The sequence below is a fragment of the Physeter macrocephalus genome, chromosome 2, assembly GCF_002837175.3.
Source record: "Physeter macrocephalus isolate SW-GA chromosome 2, ASM283717v5, whole genome shotgun sequence".
Classification (NCBI taxonomy): Eukaryota; Metazoa; Chordata; class Mammalia; order Artiodactyla; family Physeteridae; genus Physeter; species Physeter macrocephalus.
The window spans coordinates 110,173,744-110,190,826 of NC_041215.1; the positions used below are offsets into that span (position 1 = coordinate 110,173,744).

At 42.9% G+C, this 17,083-nt stretch overlaps 1 protein-coding gene and 1 non-coding gene across 2 annotated transcripts in view; one reads left to right on the forward strand and one right to left on the reverse strand.

Annotated features, from left to right (window-relative positions):
• MDH1B (malate dehydrogenase 1B) overlaps positions 1–16,930 on the reverse strand; it is a 29,499-nt gene extending 12,569 nt beyond the window's left edge. Inside the window, exons 1-7 of the mRNA XM_055078983.1 lie at positions 16,880–16,930; positions 12,120–12,232; positions 8,621–8,755; positions 8,287–8,429; positions 5,664–6,160; positions 2,278–2,419; positions 751–914 (exon numbers count right to left, since the gene is read on the reverse strand). Of these exons, the coding sequence (XP_054934958.1) occupies positions 751–914; positions 2,278–2,419; positions 5,664–6,160; positions 8,287–8,429; positions 8,621–8,755; positions 12,120–12,232; positions 16,880–16,901 (1,216 nt within the window). The 5' untranslated portion in view covers positions 16,902–16,930. The remainder of the gene's footprint in view (positions 1–750; positions 915–2,277; positions 2,420–5,663; positions 6,161–8,286; positions 8,430–8,620; positions 8,756–12,119; positions 12,233–16,879) is intronic.
• TRNAR-CCU (transfer RNA arginine (anticodon CCU)) lies at positions 7,242–7,314 on the forward strand. Its single transcript has one exon. It is a non-coding gene; the product is annotated as a tRNA-Arg (tRNA).
• Positions 16,931–17,083: the final 153 nt, after the last annotated feature.

Below are 17,083 nucleotides of genomic sequence, written 5' to 3' on the forward strand. Positions count from 1 at the left end.
TGTGCCCTTTGTATCGTGTGTCTGTGTCTTTGCTCCTGCAGCTCCTGTGCCCAGATGCTCTTCCCATACTTGTCTGTCAGGTAAACAACTACTCAAACTTGCAGGTGACACTTCCTGAAGTGTCACCTCCTCTATGATGCTGGTCCTGATTCTTCCCGCTGCCTGCTGAAAATTGACCTTGCTTTCCCTTCCTCAGTAGGCACACAGTGAGAAAAACTTAACAGAATTATTTCATTTATGTATGTGGCTCTCCTTTACTCTGCTGTGAGCTTCCTGAAAGGCAAAAGCCAGGCCTACTCCCTATGTGTGTTCCCAGTGCATGCACAGAAAATACTGTTGCACTGCTGAATGGATTACTGAAGGAATGCATGCATGAATGAATGACTATGGAACTGTGAAAATCCAGAGAGCTTACAGAGCCTTTAAAGAGGTAGGAGCCTGTCTAGGTAAGGACACAAAAGTAGGAGCACAAGGCATACATAGAGGTTTTAAAATATCATAAGATATAGGCTTCCCTGGTGGCGCAGTGGTTGAGAGTCCACCTGCCGATGCAGGGGACACGGGTTTGTGCCCCGATCCGGGAAGATCCCACATGCCGCGGAGCGGCTGGGCCAGTGAGCCATGGCCGCTGAGCCTGCGCATCCGGAGCCTGTGCTCCGCAACGGGAGAGGCCACAACAGTGAGAGGCCCATGTACCGCAAAAAAAAAAAAAAAAAAAAAAATCATAAGATATGAAAAACCCAGATTTACCTTCACTCAGTACCCCTAAAGACACAATCTCCCCAGGGGGTGAGCCATGGTACCAGTATTTCAACGTAGTGGCTATACTGTGTGCAGCTAAGATGGCTCCAAATCGTCTTCCTGTGGCGGTGAACTCTTTAAGACTTACCACAAATTCTCTGTTTACCCACTCACTGTAAGGAGAGAAAGAAACAATTTTACAATGGAGGAAGGAATAGGAATGAATAAGAATGTTCCCTGGGTCAATGGATCTGAGTACAAGAAATCACCTCCACAAAATAGAAATATGACTTCCTGTGCCCCTTCTTCAAGCTTCTTTAATCCCATAAAGAGTCAACTGCAAAGTAATGAAACAGAGCAGAAAGGAGTCCTGAAGTTTCAAACTAAAAACTTGATACCATAAATATGGAACACAGAAAAGTGGCCAAAGGCTGCAAGAACAATTCATTTCATCACAAAGAATTTATTCTCCATAGAGGCTATCTTGAAACCAGTGGTATCCTTCATTTTAAATAAAATAGTATCATAAAATGTTGAATTATTCACATTGAGAACTAAGGAAATAATTAAGTTTTCTAATCTGAAGTTTAAACTCGGGGAACAGTCCAGCTGGACTAGAACGAGCATGAAACGGCTGCCCTTGCTAAGCCGGCACGATACAGCTCCAGGAGATGCTGCCCGCACCCACGCAGCAATGCAGAGGAACCGCGCTCCAAGACAATGAGCCCAGGGGCACAATTTCTAGGCGTGGGTAAAGGAAGGGAAGGGAAGAAAGGGGTGATGGAAAGGACATGCTACCACTGGGAAAGTGCTGCAAAGTTTCGAAACTTGTTCCAAAGACGTTCCTCCCCCTTCCTCCTTCCATGCCCTTTTCGTAATTGTGGTGTTGACTGTGACAGGCACAGTTTCTAAGTGCTTTGCCTGTCTTAACCCATTTCATCTTCCTAATGACCCTGTAAGACCTGTACTCTGTTACCATTTCCACTTGGCAGATGGAAAAACCGAGGCACAGAGACGTTAAGTAACTTCTCTAAAGTCACACAGCTAATGAGTGGCTGAATGAGAATTCCAACCCAGGTGGCTTGGCTCCAGAGATGGTGCTCCTTACCACGTCTCAATTCTGCCTTTCCTGGGACCCAACACCCAGCATGGGCTGGGCCTGCTCACCATCGTAATTCCTTATTCTCGAAGCTTTTTCAACTAATTTCAACTTGGACAGAGGTCTTTACATTAAATAAGATTCACTTTACATATCTGTGCTTTAGTGATAACATTAATGGAATCTGTGAGCCACTTTAAGGATAATCTGAAATATAAAAATTCAAAATTCCAAAATCAAATAAATTGGGGGTGGGGACTGACTGGTTGAAATTCTGTGGAATTCTCTACATTTCTTCAATAGAAAGCATAAATGAGGATGAGTGTGAACAAAGTTACTTCTGCACACAGATTTCTAAGATGATTTTTAAATGATTATAATAACATTACACATTTATTCAATATTGTGAGACTACTTCACTTAAAAAGATACTGTACCTATCAAAAATCAGGCTTAAAACAGGGCGTGAATAGTGAGGAGGTCCCCAAACAGCACTCTCATATCTGTAAACCTTGGCTTTTCTCAGATCGACGTAGTTATTTCCACTAATATTACCCCAAATTATCACATCTTTGATGCCTGTGAAGAAAAGAAATTTTAAAAAATAACGTTATATAAAAAAATTGACTGTAGTCTACTTTCTGTTTGTGTGTTTGTTTTACGATTGGTCCTTTTGCTATAAAACAGACTTAGGTTTATGCTCCCTAAAAATGTGCAAACAATGTGGATCATCTCCTTAATCATCAGAGTCTGGCCATTCCTAATAATGCACGTGGATGGTGTGAGCATAGGGCTGACTTCAGGGAACACTGAAATGCTCCCTGAAAGAAATTGCTACTGAAAATGATACCCCGGCTCTGGTCCTAACTTCACCACTCTGCTTGCCATGAAGAGGATTTTTTATCGACTTTGATTCTGACAGAGAGTCCCTGATTTTAGACTGGAATAGAAATTTGGGCAAGTCACTTGACTCCCTGGGTGGCTTTCATTTCCTGCAGAATGGAGGTGCTGGAATAAGAGGACCCCGAGGAACAAAGAGATATTGAATTAGCTTGTACGTGTGAGGCACTTTTAGGTGGGAGGCTCAGAAGAAAACAAATCCTTGCAATATTCTGGGGGTAGAGGGGAGTGGGTGAGAAAACAACTACTATACAACATGATACATACTACCAAGAAAAAGAAGAGGATGGGGGTAGAGAGAAATAGGAATTGGTATTTCATATGATTCTAATATATGAAAGTCTCTCTAATAATTGTGGATTTTCTGGGAATGTATCTGAAGTGAAAATAGGGGATTTTATTGATTTATTTAGAAACTTATTTTTTGTTTAAAAACTTAATTCTCTTAAAAGGTCATACCACTTTCTATTACGGAGATTAAATTCTTTCCTGTTCTGTATGAGATAAGATTGCTGTTGGCTTCAAGTAACAGAATATCCTTCTGACTTGGCTTAACTAGAAGGAGTTTACTTTTCTCAGATAACAAGTCGAGGTAGGCAGTGACACTGGTGCTTGTTAAGCAGCTCAAAGATGTTACTCTCTTGGCCCTCCCCTCATGGTCCTAAAATGACTGCAGCAGCTCCAAGTATCACACTCTCACCGAGTTGTGTTCAAAGGCAGGCAGGAGGGAAAAGAATTTTTCTTAAAGCTTTAAGGCCCTTTACAGCTCTAAATGCCTTAAATCAAGATAGAGAAAATTATAGCAGACATTTGCTTTTTTTTTTTTTTTTTTGTCCTAACATCTCTTCCTACTTTTTTTCTTTAACAGCATACTGGTTTTTCTTTAAATAGGTACCCTTCTCCAATTTCAGTCCATTTGGTTTGGGTGAAGCTGTCCTCACCCCTCAGGACTATCAATAGGCATCAGACCTAGATTCCAGATTTCTGGCCACAATGATTGACTTGGAGAAGAGCATGTGTTCCAAGCCCAGTCAGTGAGATATTATTCTGCTACTTTTATACAAAGAATCGAGAGAGAACACTCTTTTTCTATTGGGATAGTTAAGCTATGATGCCGGTAGCCGTTTTGCCACTTTTTAGAGAAAGCCTATCCGAGAATCAGATCAAAGCTGAGGAAAACAGAGCTGAGTGATGAGCCACGTGAGAGCACAAACCAGGCTTGACATCATCATTTGAACCCCAGCATCTGGCTATGCCCCAAATAAGAACTACTCCTGCACTCTTCAGTTACGTGGAAAAAAAGCTCTGACTCTGGTCGCTTTGAGTGGACTTTCTGTCACTTGTACAGAAAGAGTTCCAACTAAGCCAATGTACATAGTCTGAGAAACAGGTTTATGTGTGAACTGAACTCAAGGGATATCCTGAAAAGGTTTGCTCCCCTCTTGGCAACTGGAATTCTCCTGGAATAATTCTCCCTGATGGTTTTTCTAGTTCATGTTACTTTGTTTAACTCTGTCTTTATCGTTGCCAACTTCCCTTACTACTCCACCGACAATTCCACTTTAACAGCCGTCCCTCTAACATTTCCCTTTTTTGTCCCAACTTGTCTCCACTTTTCTTTTTTCTGCTGCTCCTGTGCTTATTGGCTTTGAATACAGCAGGGTTTAGAATTTATGGTACCACCAGACCCACAAGAGAGCAGCTTTCTGGTTGAAAGTGCCTGCCCTGTTTTAAATTTTGTAACACTGCCTCTTCTTGACCCTTTCATCAGTGTTATCATAGATCTTTTGTGAGAAATCAGTATCTACACATATACATATAAGGTTGATAACAGAGATAAAACGAATAGGAAATGTTTTCCTACTGAATAATTTTAGTATCCATTTGGCTGAGGTATGCACTGACCCTGGGGGTAAGACACTAATGATTTGTATGCAAGAATACCAGAAGTTATGGTCCTAGGGCTTTGTTGTTAAGAAAAGGACAATACGGCTCTTGCCCTAATGTGTTAGGGGCTCACCAAAGTCCTTTATAGCTCTGACTGAGAGCATTCTAGGCTCACATTTCACTGTCTTCCCAATTTTGCTTGATGTCATGCCTTGCACTTCCTGGCATTCTAAATGGACTTCGTTGCACCTGCTCCATCTAAGGGCACAAATAGCTAAAGTCTGTCAAACATGACAAATATTTTTAGATACAGCACTCTCCCTTTAGATACAAAAATCCATTTTCTGATTCTGTCTCATCCTCCTATGATTTTGACCTCTATAAGTACAAAGATTACTAGGAGCAGAAACTGATCAGATAGCATAACCACCTTAACAAGTTTACTATCCCTGCAAATGTTTACCATGTGTCAGGCACTCCTCCAAGCACTTTAGAAATATTACCTCTTTAAATCCTTGCATCAATTCTAGGATGTAGGTGCTATTTACATCCTCATTTTACAGGTGAGGAAGCGAGGCACAGCAAGGTTAAGTGATTTGCCCCAAGTCACACAGGTGGGAAGTGGGGTGGGGTCACTTTAACAGAGCCCTGAGTATTTTTTTAAAAAACACTGATTACATTGGTTGACTACTATCACGAAAAAAAAAAAGGAATATTAAGTTTCAAATTACTACTTGAAAAATATAAATCTTATTATTTAAATATTTGTTTCTTAATTTTTATAATGATGGGAAAAGATCAGCTAGTCATAAAAGCTAGTAGAAAGAAAATGCACAGTGGTAAAATCACACAATCAGAAGTTCTTGGCCTCTGCTTCATACTTTCTAATCCAGATATCCCGACTGATTTTAGAGGGGACAGTGATCTTCCTAGCTGCTGTGAAATCACGCTGTTTAAAACCAGACACGGAAAAAAAAACAAAAAAAAACAAAAAAAACCAAAAAAAAACCAGACACGGAAATGGGAGCTCACTCACATGAGGGAGTCGTTTTCAGTTTTCTGGCCAGTGCCGCCTTCGCTTTGCCTTCTACGCCCAAGGCCACAGCGATAATATTGTGGGCGAAGTTTGGGGCGTATCTCATAAGCAAAGACGTTTTGAGATTCACAAAAGTTTTTCCTCCCACAATAATTCTGACGGAATCATGAGCATTTTTCTCAATCAGGGATCCGTAGAGGTGGCACAGAGTAGCCCTGCTTCGGATGCAGTCTTCCAAACTGTACACCTCCTTGTCCACGTGGTCGTCGAGGAAGATGATCACGTGGGCCTGGCGGAAGGCCTCCTCCGCTTGGGTGCAGACGGACACACTCTGCAGGAAGGGCGACGCCAGGTCCTGAGCCTCTTTCGCAAGGCTTGTGAGTTTTTCTTCTGCCTGCTTGTTGTCAAATAGGTTTATGCTAATTTCCATATGCGGTCCAAACACTTCACCACTTGTCAAGATGGGAATTAGGTTGTAGCAGGCAGGAGCCGATGCACTAATAAAAATGCAAAGCCGATTATGAATGGTTAAATTTTTTGCTCCTTTTCAGGCTTTATTCTTTTTTTTTTTTTTAAATACCAACCATGTATATAAGTCTTTTTTAAAAAAATAAATTTATTTATTTATTTATTTTCGGCTGTGTTGGGTCTTCACTGCTGCACGCAGGCTTTCTCTAGTTGCGGCGAGCAGGGGCTGCTCTTCGTTGTGGTGCGTGGGCTTCTCATTGCGGTGGCTTCTCTTGTTGCGGAGCACGGGCTCTAGGCTCGCGGGCTTCAGAAGTTGTGGCACGCGGGCTCAGTAGCTGTGGCTCACGGGCTCTAGAGCGCAGGCTCAGTAGTCGTGGCGCAAGGGCTTAGTTGCCCCGCGGCATGTGGGATCTTCCCGGACCAGGGCTTGAACCCGTGTCCCCTGCACTGGCAGGCGTTTTCTTAACCACTGTGCCACCAGGGAAGTCCCCAGGCTTTATTCTTAATAGATATTCTTCTGCACGTGCATTAATAGGGTGATTTAATATATTAAATTGGCATACACAGCTGCACAGACATTTTTAAGGCTAGAAATCAAAAGTAGAACAAAATAATTCTCACTGCTAACTTCTTGCTTTGGCCATCTGAAAACAATACCAAAGTAAGAAATGTACCTGTTTTTAAGGCTTTTCAAAGTAAATAGAATAGGCAGAAAGCAAAATTTAAAAGAACTGTTGTCATATTACTGTAATTACGTGTTTACATTCTTTTTGAAAAAAGATAAGGAAATCACTTTCATTTAACCATAACGCTTTTCTATTTTGTACCCTTATCTGCAAAGTAATGACATCTTTTAGAAAGGCCTATTTTTCCAAATCCTTATAAAGAAGCCTAGGATCAACACAGGCTAGGTATCATGTATTTGCACCCACAATTCAGCCAGTATATGAGTACTCTATAGCTTGGCTGATAACTGAGAGGCCTAATGACCCCTGAGGCTGAGTTTAGAAATGCATCCGGGCATTTTTTCACAGTGGGTATGGAGAGAGGCGCAGTGGTGTTTTCAAGAGCATCTGTACCATTTTAATCCTTTAAAAATATCTAGGGGCTTCCCTGGTGGTCCAGTGGTTAGGACTCTGTGCTCCTAATGCAGGAGGCCCGGGTTCGATCCCTGGTCAGGGAGCTGGGTTCCGCAGGCCACAAGGAGGAGCCCGCATGCCGCAAATAAGAGCCTGGATGCCGCAAATAAAGATCCTGCGTGCTGCAGCTAAGACCCAGCACAGCCAAATAAATAAATAAATATTTTAAAAAATTCTAAAGCAGATGTAATAGTATTAAATCAGGGTGTAAAGTTCATGTACGGTTATTACATCATTCTCAGTTCTTTTCTGCACTTGAAATCTTTCATAATAACATATAATTTTTCATATGAGCCTGTATATTAGGATACACACGTAGGTAGCAATAAGGGCAGTGTGAGAGACAGATTGAGAGGTGGGGAAAGGAAAGGGGGAGGGAGAGATAGAGCAAGATGGACAGCAAAAGGACAAAGAGAGAGACAGAGTACAGAGGTAGAGAGCAAAAGCAATGACAAACATCGAATGTGTCCACCCACCACTGGGAGTAAGAGTGATGGGGAGAACAAGTGAGAAGGGGTAAGAGTGAGGGGGGTGAGGTTACAGAGAACGAGTGCACATGGAAGAGCTAAGGATGAGGACAACTCTAGCAAGTGGTAAAGAGGAAGAGGGCAACAGTCAGGAAGATGGGGGAGGGAAGGAAGGACAGTGAGGCCAAGAGCAAGATGGTATGAGCACCAGACAGCACGAGACACACAGAATGAGGGCAGGAGAGCTGGAGACAGTTACGCAAAGTAAGTATCTTCGCTATAAAGGTGCTCTTAGCTTTAGTATGTATGTGCATTATATGCATATTACATACACATTAAATCTATATATAGTCTAAAACTCATACATGGGGCTACACTAGGGGATATATATGCATATACATATATTACATATCTATAATATTCGTATACATACATACAAATCTCAAACTTGGCACTCAGATATTCTTCCATCATGTAATTAATCCTACATCATTGTCCTTCTAAACATAAAAAGCCAACCTCACGAATCCTGGGATTGGACGGTCCCACCTGGTGATCCAGACCTGCAAGGGGTTGATGAGACCTTTCAGGGCTTCTTTCTCCAGCTCTTTTTCTATGTGTGCCCCCAGGTTCTCTTGAGCAACTGTCTTCATCAGCTCAGTCGTCATGCTAGAGGTGACACCATAGTAAAGCTAAATATTGGGAAAGAAAAAATCAACACCAGAATAGCTGACAATGGCTATAATGGAAAGGTCTTGTTTAAAGCCCAAACAAAGTAAAAAGAGAGCTGAGAGAATACCTTAGAAAGCAAGACATTTGAAAAATATAAGAATAGGAGAGAATAATAATGTTTTAGACAGATAAATCAACTTAATTTGTATACCTGGGCATGTTCTAGGAACTCGTTATATCCTCCCAAAAGCAAACCCTTTCCTCCACGATCCAACAGCTCTCTCCAGATGATGGGGGAATTTTTGTGACTCCACTTATTCTTTTTACACAACTCTTTCAGCCACTCCTATTGAATGATATAGTCCACGAGAAGTCACACATTGAATCTGCCTTGGAATTCAATTCAATGCTTTAGAGTTCAAACATTAAAATACTAGTTTTTTTTTAACTACCTCTGTGTATACATAATAAAATTTAGATATCTTTAAACTGTAAAATATAAATATAGAAATAGTGATGAGTTGAGTAACAAATTAATCAAGTAAGAAAGAATATTCTTCGAATTCATCGACCAAATAAAGGTACTGAATGTTGCTCTCTTTCCTGAGTAGACCTGAAGTGCAAGGGTTTGGCTTAAAAAAGAAGCCGAGTTTTCCAACTCAAATGGTCTTCTGTATGAGATGTCTCTGGTCTTAGGGCCATATAACTTTGATATTGCTTTCCAAATATGTGAGTATAGTTTATACTTTTTAGATTGAATTGATGAGCTAAAAATTATCTGGGCATTTCTAATAATATTTACTAGAAAAAGTTTAAGTCATCATTATCTGGTTTGTGTACACCAGGCCTTCCAATGACACTATCTGCATAGAGACAGAATGCAACATTTCTATGGGTAAAGTACATGGCAACATTCTTGTCTTTGGAGGAATGTATCATGAAGCTACCTTACAAATAAAATCTTACAAATGAATTTCCCTTGTTGATGTTTCCACCATGATGATTCCCCCATGGCCCCTCTAGTCACAACATAGCCTGACCAGTGAAATACTGGGAATCTAGAAGAAAGAGACTCTACCTCAAAGGACCTTCAGCAGCAAGCAGGGCATGGTGATGTCCTGGCAGGAGCTGGAAGAATATGTACAGGACTGGACCCTGAGGGTGCTGAATCAAGAGTGGAACATAAAGCTGGACAAGAGAGAATTTATCAAAATGATCACTCTTCTGCTATTCAAGAGTGTACACCCTGACAAAGACCTCAGGAGAGAGGGCTAACATGTTGCTAGGATGGTTCTTCAAAGCTTGGAGGAAGGGATGAAATAAAATGGAAATGCCAGAACTGTCATGAAAGACCATGGAAGAAGGGATCAAAAAGCTTAGAAAAAATGGGCTCGCTAGAGTGGATATGCTATGACGGAAGGCTGGAAAACTATTGGTCACCTATGTTCTCTGGAAGGGCCTGGAGGACACTACATTCACCAAAGTGACAAGGAATGCACTGATGAGAGGGGTCTCAGCATCACTGAGAAGCCTGGTGTGGCTGTCAATTCTGGGCCATGGCTGTTAAATGACATGCTGTTATAGAGCTGGGCCCCATGCAATTGGGATGATAGAATTCTGAAATAAAAGAGGACGGGGGGCAGTGCCCACCAGAGAACATCTAGTATGACAGAAGCACTAAGCAACCCAGCAGTAAGATAACTTAGACAGCTGAAGGCACAATGGGGACATGAAAAAGTTAGAGCTTATGCAATGGTCTGAGAAAACAAGCTATCACTCATCAAAGCTGATCTAGCCATTGCTGCTGCCATTAACAGAGATCAACGTTGACCTCCTGTTAATGGCACTGTCCCTCAAAGACAACAACCAGCCTCTTGGTGGCAGTCTGATTACACTGGACCCCTTCTACCCTGGAAAGAGCAGTGATTCACCTTGATTTTAATCAACATATATTCTGGATAAAGAATTGCCTTTATTGCTTGCAGGACTTTGGCCAGCACCCTGTTCAAGACTTTTCAAAATATTTAACCTACCAACATGGGATCCTGCATAACATCACTTTGACCCAAGAAACCCATTTTAAAGTAAAGGGTATATGACATTGGACATGAAACCAGGGACCCACTGGCCCTATCATATATGGAAACATCTAGCAGCATGATAGAGGGATGGAACACACACTGAAGATGCAGGCACCAGCTTAGAGACTGATACCTTGCAAGGATGGGGGTACCATCTTTCAGGATGCAATATATACCACAAATCAATAGAGTTTTGCCCCAATAGGTCGAATACATGAATCCAGGAACCAAGGATGGAATTAAGAGTGACCCTGCTTACCATCACTCCCAGTGACCCACCCAGGGTGAGGGGTGCTTCTATCAGGAAGAGTCCCATTAAACTTTAATCTATGGCTGCCACATGGTCACTTAGAGCTCCTGTGCCAAGAGATCAGCCAGTAAGGAAAGGAGTTACCATCATGTAAGGGGTAATTGCCCCTGTTGATCAGGAGCACGTAGGGCAGCTATTACCCAATGTGGGCAGGAAAGAATGGTTGGTATCTAGGTAATCCATTGGGGCATGCTTGGTAGTGCCTTGCTCAATTTTGACAGCAAAAGGACAGGTGCAACAGTCATATCCTGAAAAGGGAATAGAGACGAGGGCTCAGACCGCTAAGGGTACAGGTGTAAGTCACCACCACACCTAATAAGTCACCTGAATCAGCAGAGGGTGAGGGGACTCTACAATGGATAGAAGAGAAGAAAGGTGATGAGTCAGTTATGGTGCTGAATGATGTGCAGCAGAGACTATTGTTCATTTGACTAAACTTCCTCTTACAAAGTTTCCCTGGGGAGAGATGCCAACCAGAATTCTGGAAGAGCTGTTCCCAGGTGGTGTGAACGTATTATATGCAGCATGTGGATACAGAAGGCACAACTGGTGAACTAGCAGATCCTGTCACATGTAGTCCCTATTCCTCCTTTGTGACCAAGGCACTCATTCCCCCTGCCACGAGGTGTATTGGCTGTTGATGGCTCAGTGCTGAGTCTCTCTCTGGAAATTGACCTCAGCCAAAGGATGTTCCCTTGCCTAAGGTTAAGTCCCTTCCCCAGGCAGCCCACATCCTATGACTGTTAGCTGTAGGAGAACAAAAGCCTGGCCTCCTTGCCTGTTTGGGGCGGGTATCTCTGAAGGGCCATCCCAGCTTCAGAGTTCCCTGTAGGGCTGGCTGAGCCCTTTGTTAGAGCTGTATGGCAGTTCAACTTCCCCCATTGCCCAGTCCTACTGCCCTCATTCTTTCTGAGGATGTTGTTCCCAAGAGCACTCCCCAGTAAAGGAAACTCCTTCACCCAAATTTCCATTTCAGTCCCAAAGAAGGGTGTGTCAAATAAACAAGTCCGTCATGTCATTAGAAATCAATATGAAGGAGAATTGAAAGTTAAAAAGTGCAATATTCTTGGGGGGAAAATACCAGCCAAATTTATTCTACTTACTGGTTAGGGCCTCATTTGTTCTATTAGGTACTAGGAAAAAGATATAAATAATGTTTTGAGGTTGATAAGTCAGGACTTATTTTACTAATATTAAAATATCAATAGTACATGAACATTCATTACTGGAAAGCTATCTGATACACTAGCTAATATTTAATTAAATCAGAACACATTTTTCTGTGTGTGTGAGTTTAACAAACTGTAAAGGCCTCTTACCTCCCAAACATCAGGATGTTGTGTAATTTTATGTATCCGAAAATCAGGAAGATTCTTTTGTAAATAATCTGCCAGAAGTTCTGCTTTAGCATAATATGGGCAATCTGCTCTACCTAAAAAATTCAAATTAGCAATATTTTCTTTCATCACATGGAAATTATCATGTAGTTACAAGTGTTTGTCATATAATTACAGAATTAATCACACAGTTACAATATAATTTATATAGAGTTATAGCATAAACTGCCATAACAAACTTTTGATTTTTATTATAATGGCAAAATAAAATGAATTTCATAGGAGATCAGAATCATTAGTAATAAAATGTGGAAAGGAAAAAAGACTATTGAATATTTATTCTCCTCCAGTGCTATATTAGACCTCACTTCCTCTAAGAGGCTGCCAGGCTACTAATTAAGCATGAACTACTCATAATGAACTACTCATTAGTAGCTACTAAAAGGCAAAGTGTGAAGTGAGGAGTGGTGGTAAAATCACATGTGGACTCGATATGTGTGCAGAGAGTATTGGGGGAAGGAGAAGTGGCGGGGGAGAGAAGAGTCTGGCTTAACTTCTTTTTTCTGGCGTGGCTGGGTGATCCTGACCTTAATAGAGAGAAATCATGGGTGAGAAGTTTAAATTATAAAGTGCAGCTGGAAGTATCTGTAGTATATCTAAGTGGATATGTCCAACAGGCAGCTGCACCTGCAAATCTGAAGAGCAGGTCTTATGTAATAGCTTAGGATACAGATATTGCAGGCATAAACACAGAGAAAGTGACAGCCATTAAAGTTGGTGGGACTGGATGTCCGGTAGAGTAGGAGGGGCAGGGGCCAAGGGCAGAACCCTCTCCATCGCATTCTTCCCCCATTACTCCCAATCACCAGTTCTTCAACCTCCTGGTGACTTCTAAGTCATCGACCCCTCTCAAACTCCCCCTGGCTATTAGCCTCCCTGTTTAGCTCAAATCCATGGCTCATGAATTCAGACCACTCTTCTGGTTCGTGTCTTCAATTCTCTTGCCCCACTGTGCTTCTGGCAAGTAAGCCTGGTAAAAGCCCCTCACCCTGAGTGAACCCAGTAACTTGCCTTTTCTGTGCCTGGGTTTCATGTACTTGGCACCCCTGGATAAACATGGTTAGAACCAAGCAGAGCGGCACCATTATAAATTCATGGTCACCAGTCTCAGCTGGCCCTCAACTCTTCCTGGAGATCCCTCTGTTTCCCTTGGCAGCACTCTCTTCTGGTCTCTACAATTACCATTCCAAACTGTCTACTTCCTTCAAGCCTCTTCCTTCTCTCCAATATTTTTCTGTACTATCAGAAGACAACAGAAAACTCTGCTTTCTACTTTACGCAAACGAAACCAAATCATACAAAAAGGCATCGCTGGGAAATCCCCCAGCCTCCTGCCATCAAACCTACTAGCCTATCTGCGTTTGGACTCAGCCTTTCCTTCTTTCTTCTATTCAGTGGAAGAGGGGTCCTACCTCTTATCCAGATCCAATCTCACCACTTATGCTCTGAACACCACCTTCTTTCACCTCCATTGGTTATCCCTTTTCTAGCATCTTAGCTCTGTTTCTAATGGCCTGTTTCTACCATAATTAAAATATACTCATTATATTTAAGTTTCTCCTGTCCTGAGAAACAAAAAGCCCATGACCCCCTTCAGTCATTGCCTTCTACCTGCCCTTTTCTATTAAAACTTGAAATGGTTCTTGAAATAGTTCTCTACACTTGCCATCCCCAGTTCCTCACTTCCATTGATTTCTCATGCCACTGCAATCTGGCTTTTCCCATAATTCTCTAGAAGGTCACCATGGACTTCCATGTCACTAAATCCAATGGGTACTTTTTGATCCTTTTCTTGTTGACCCTTGGTAGCATTTGTCTCCCTTCAAACTCTTGAAATACCCACTATGGTGGGGGCATTCTTCAGGTTTTCTTCCTACTTCTCTGGCCACTCCTCATTACACTTTTAGCTTCCTATTCCTTTATTAATGCATTAAAAGGTTAGCATTCTACAAGGCATCTTATCTTCATACTCTATGATCCTTCCTGGATAATCTCCTCCACTCCTTTGGTTTCAAGTAGAAATCTGTATTTCCAGTTCAGAACTATCTCCTTATCTAGATGTCTACACCCTCCTGTATTTTTTCAACTCCTAAATGTCTCATAGGCACTCAGCATGTCTATGACAGATTTTGCCACCACTCCCCTACTAAATTTGCTCCTTCTCTTATGTTCTTTATGTTCATCTACCCAGTTATTTAAGAGTATTAACAGTACCCAGAGTATAAAGCCTACTCTTCTGCTTTTTTTCAGTGACTTCCCATCTACTCAGTTATGCAAACTACTGCTTGGGAATAATTTTAACTATTTCTTCTCCCTTCCTTTCTTCCTCCACCTAGTTAAATGTCTAGTTCTATAGATTCTGCTCCCTAACATCTCTCCAATACATTCACTTCTTTCCATTTCCATTGCCCACCTTCCTAGACCAGGCCACCAGTATTTCCTTCCTGGACTACAGTACCTAACTGGGCTCTGGGCATCCAGTCTTTTTCTTCTCACATTGTAGCAATAACACTCAGATAAAATGCAAATTTGATTATGTATCTCCTTCCAAAAACCTTCCATGTACTTTAGATAAAGTTTAAAATATTGAGGGCTTCCCTGGTGGCGCAGTGGTTAAGAATCCGCCTGCCAGTGCAGGGGACACAGGTTCGAGCCCCAGTCCAGGAAGATCCCACATGCCGCAGAGCAACTACAGTACCTAACTGGGCTCTGGGCATCCAGTCTTTTTCTTCTCACATTGTAGCAATAACACTCAGATAAAATGCAAATTTGATTATGTATCTCCTTCCAAAAACCTTCCATGTACTTTAGATAAAGTTTAAAATATTGAGGGCTTCCCTGGTGGCGCAGTGGTTAAGAATCCGCCTGCCAGTGCAGGGGACACAGGTTCGAGCCCCAGTCCAGGAAGATCCCACATGCCGCAGAGCAACTAAGCCCGTGCACCACAACTACTGAGCCTGCGTGCCGCAACTACTGAAGCCCGCGCGCGCCTAGACCCCCGTGCTCTGCAACAAGAGAAGACACCACAATGAGAGGCCCGTGCACTGCAATGAAGGGTAGCCCCCACTTGCTGCAACTAGAGAAAGCCGGCGCACAGAAACGAAGACCCAACGCAGCCAAAAATAAATATAAATAAAAATAAATACATCTAAAATAAATACTGAACGTGGCTCATAAGAATATATGTTATCTAACTCTGGCCTTAACATATGATAGTCTCTTCCTTGTACTCTATGCTCCAACCCTACTAAATCTTTTTGAATTTTCTGCTTATTGTATACTCTCAAAAATCACCAAACTAGCTTTCCTCATTGCAGCCCCACTCCCTGCTACCCGTGCCTAATTTACTTTCCTCCTCCCTACTTATTTCCTCTCCGATAGGTAACACTCATCTTTCAGGACCCTGATTAAAAAATCACTTCTTCTGGGAAGTCTTTGCCTAAGAAAGGTCCCCTGCCACTGCTCCTATAGAACCCAGCCCTGCCACTGCCACAAATGCAACATTCTCAAAAATACTCTTCTGAATCAATAAAGGAGCAAAGGAAATAGGTTTTCAGGCAGATGGGAGATGACAATTGTGTTAAGGCATCAGAGAGGTCAAATAAGACAAGGACCAGACAGCTTCTGTAAAGTCATTGGTGACTTCGGTGAGGGCCATTTCTGAAAGGAGGCAGAAGTAGAAACCAGATTGAGTGGAAGGAGGACCTGGAGATAGAAAAGCAGTCTACCCTTTTGAGAAACTTGCTGAGAGGAAAGGAGGCAGGTACAATAGCCTGCTGCAGTAAAAGCCTCTTTGGTGGTTTTCTAGATGCCAGTCGACATTTCCAGTCCGTCCCCTCCATTGCTGACAAGGTGGGTTTCCTAAAATGCAAGCTCATTAAGATACCCTCCTGCTTAAACATTTTAAATGACTCCTCATTGCTTTCAGCATACAGTTCAAACACCTTTGCTTGGTGTTTTTGGTTTTTTTTTTTTTCGGTACGCGAGCCTCTCACTGTTGTGGCCTCTCCCGTTGCGGAGCACAGGCTCCGGACCGCGCAGGCTCCGGACGCGCAGGCTCAGCGGCCATGGCTCACGGGCCCAGCCGCTCTGCGGCATGTGGGATCTTCCCGGACCGGGGCACGAACCCGTGTCCCCTGCATCGGCAGGCGGACTCCCAACCACTGCGCCACCAGGGAAGCCCCTTGCTTGGTGTTCTTGAAGTGCAAGGATCTGGCTTCTGCTCCCATTCTTGCCCCAGGTCCAGTCACTTCCTCCACATCCAGAGGCCATGACACTTCTAGCCTCTGTGCCTTTTTCTGGAATGTCCTCCCTATTCCAAACCTTCACAAATCAGCTATTGTAACACCCCCCAGAGCCCTGTGCACATACCCCTCATTGCATTAATCACACTGTATCAAAAGTACTTGTTTACATGCCTCTGTATCCCAGGAGACTGAAAGCTCCTCGAAGGCAGGGATGTGTCTTTCCCCTCACTGTATCCCCTGTGTCCAGCAGTGCTTTGTACACAGTCACTGCCCAACATACAGTTTTGAATGAAAGCATAATAAAGCCTGGGTGGTCCATATAGAGGCTGGAGTTGCTAGAACATAAGCCAGTTAAGATCACTGGCAAGCGGTCATAGGAGGAGAGTAGCTGTCGGTGTTTTGAGCGATCTGCAGGCGGACGCGGGGATCACTCACCAGCGAGTACGAATTTGGCCATGGTGAAGCCAGGACCCGGGGGCTTGAACCTCTGCTCCACCGTTTCCAGGCAACCGCGCCGCTCAGGACTTGGCGCAGGCGCACTCTGAAGCTGAGCGGACTCTTGGCGCCCAGCTGGAGAGGTTGCGTGTTGGGGTACACAGTTATACACTGTCATTAAAAGCTCTGTGGTCTCCCCCGTTC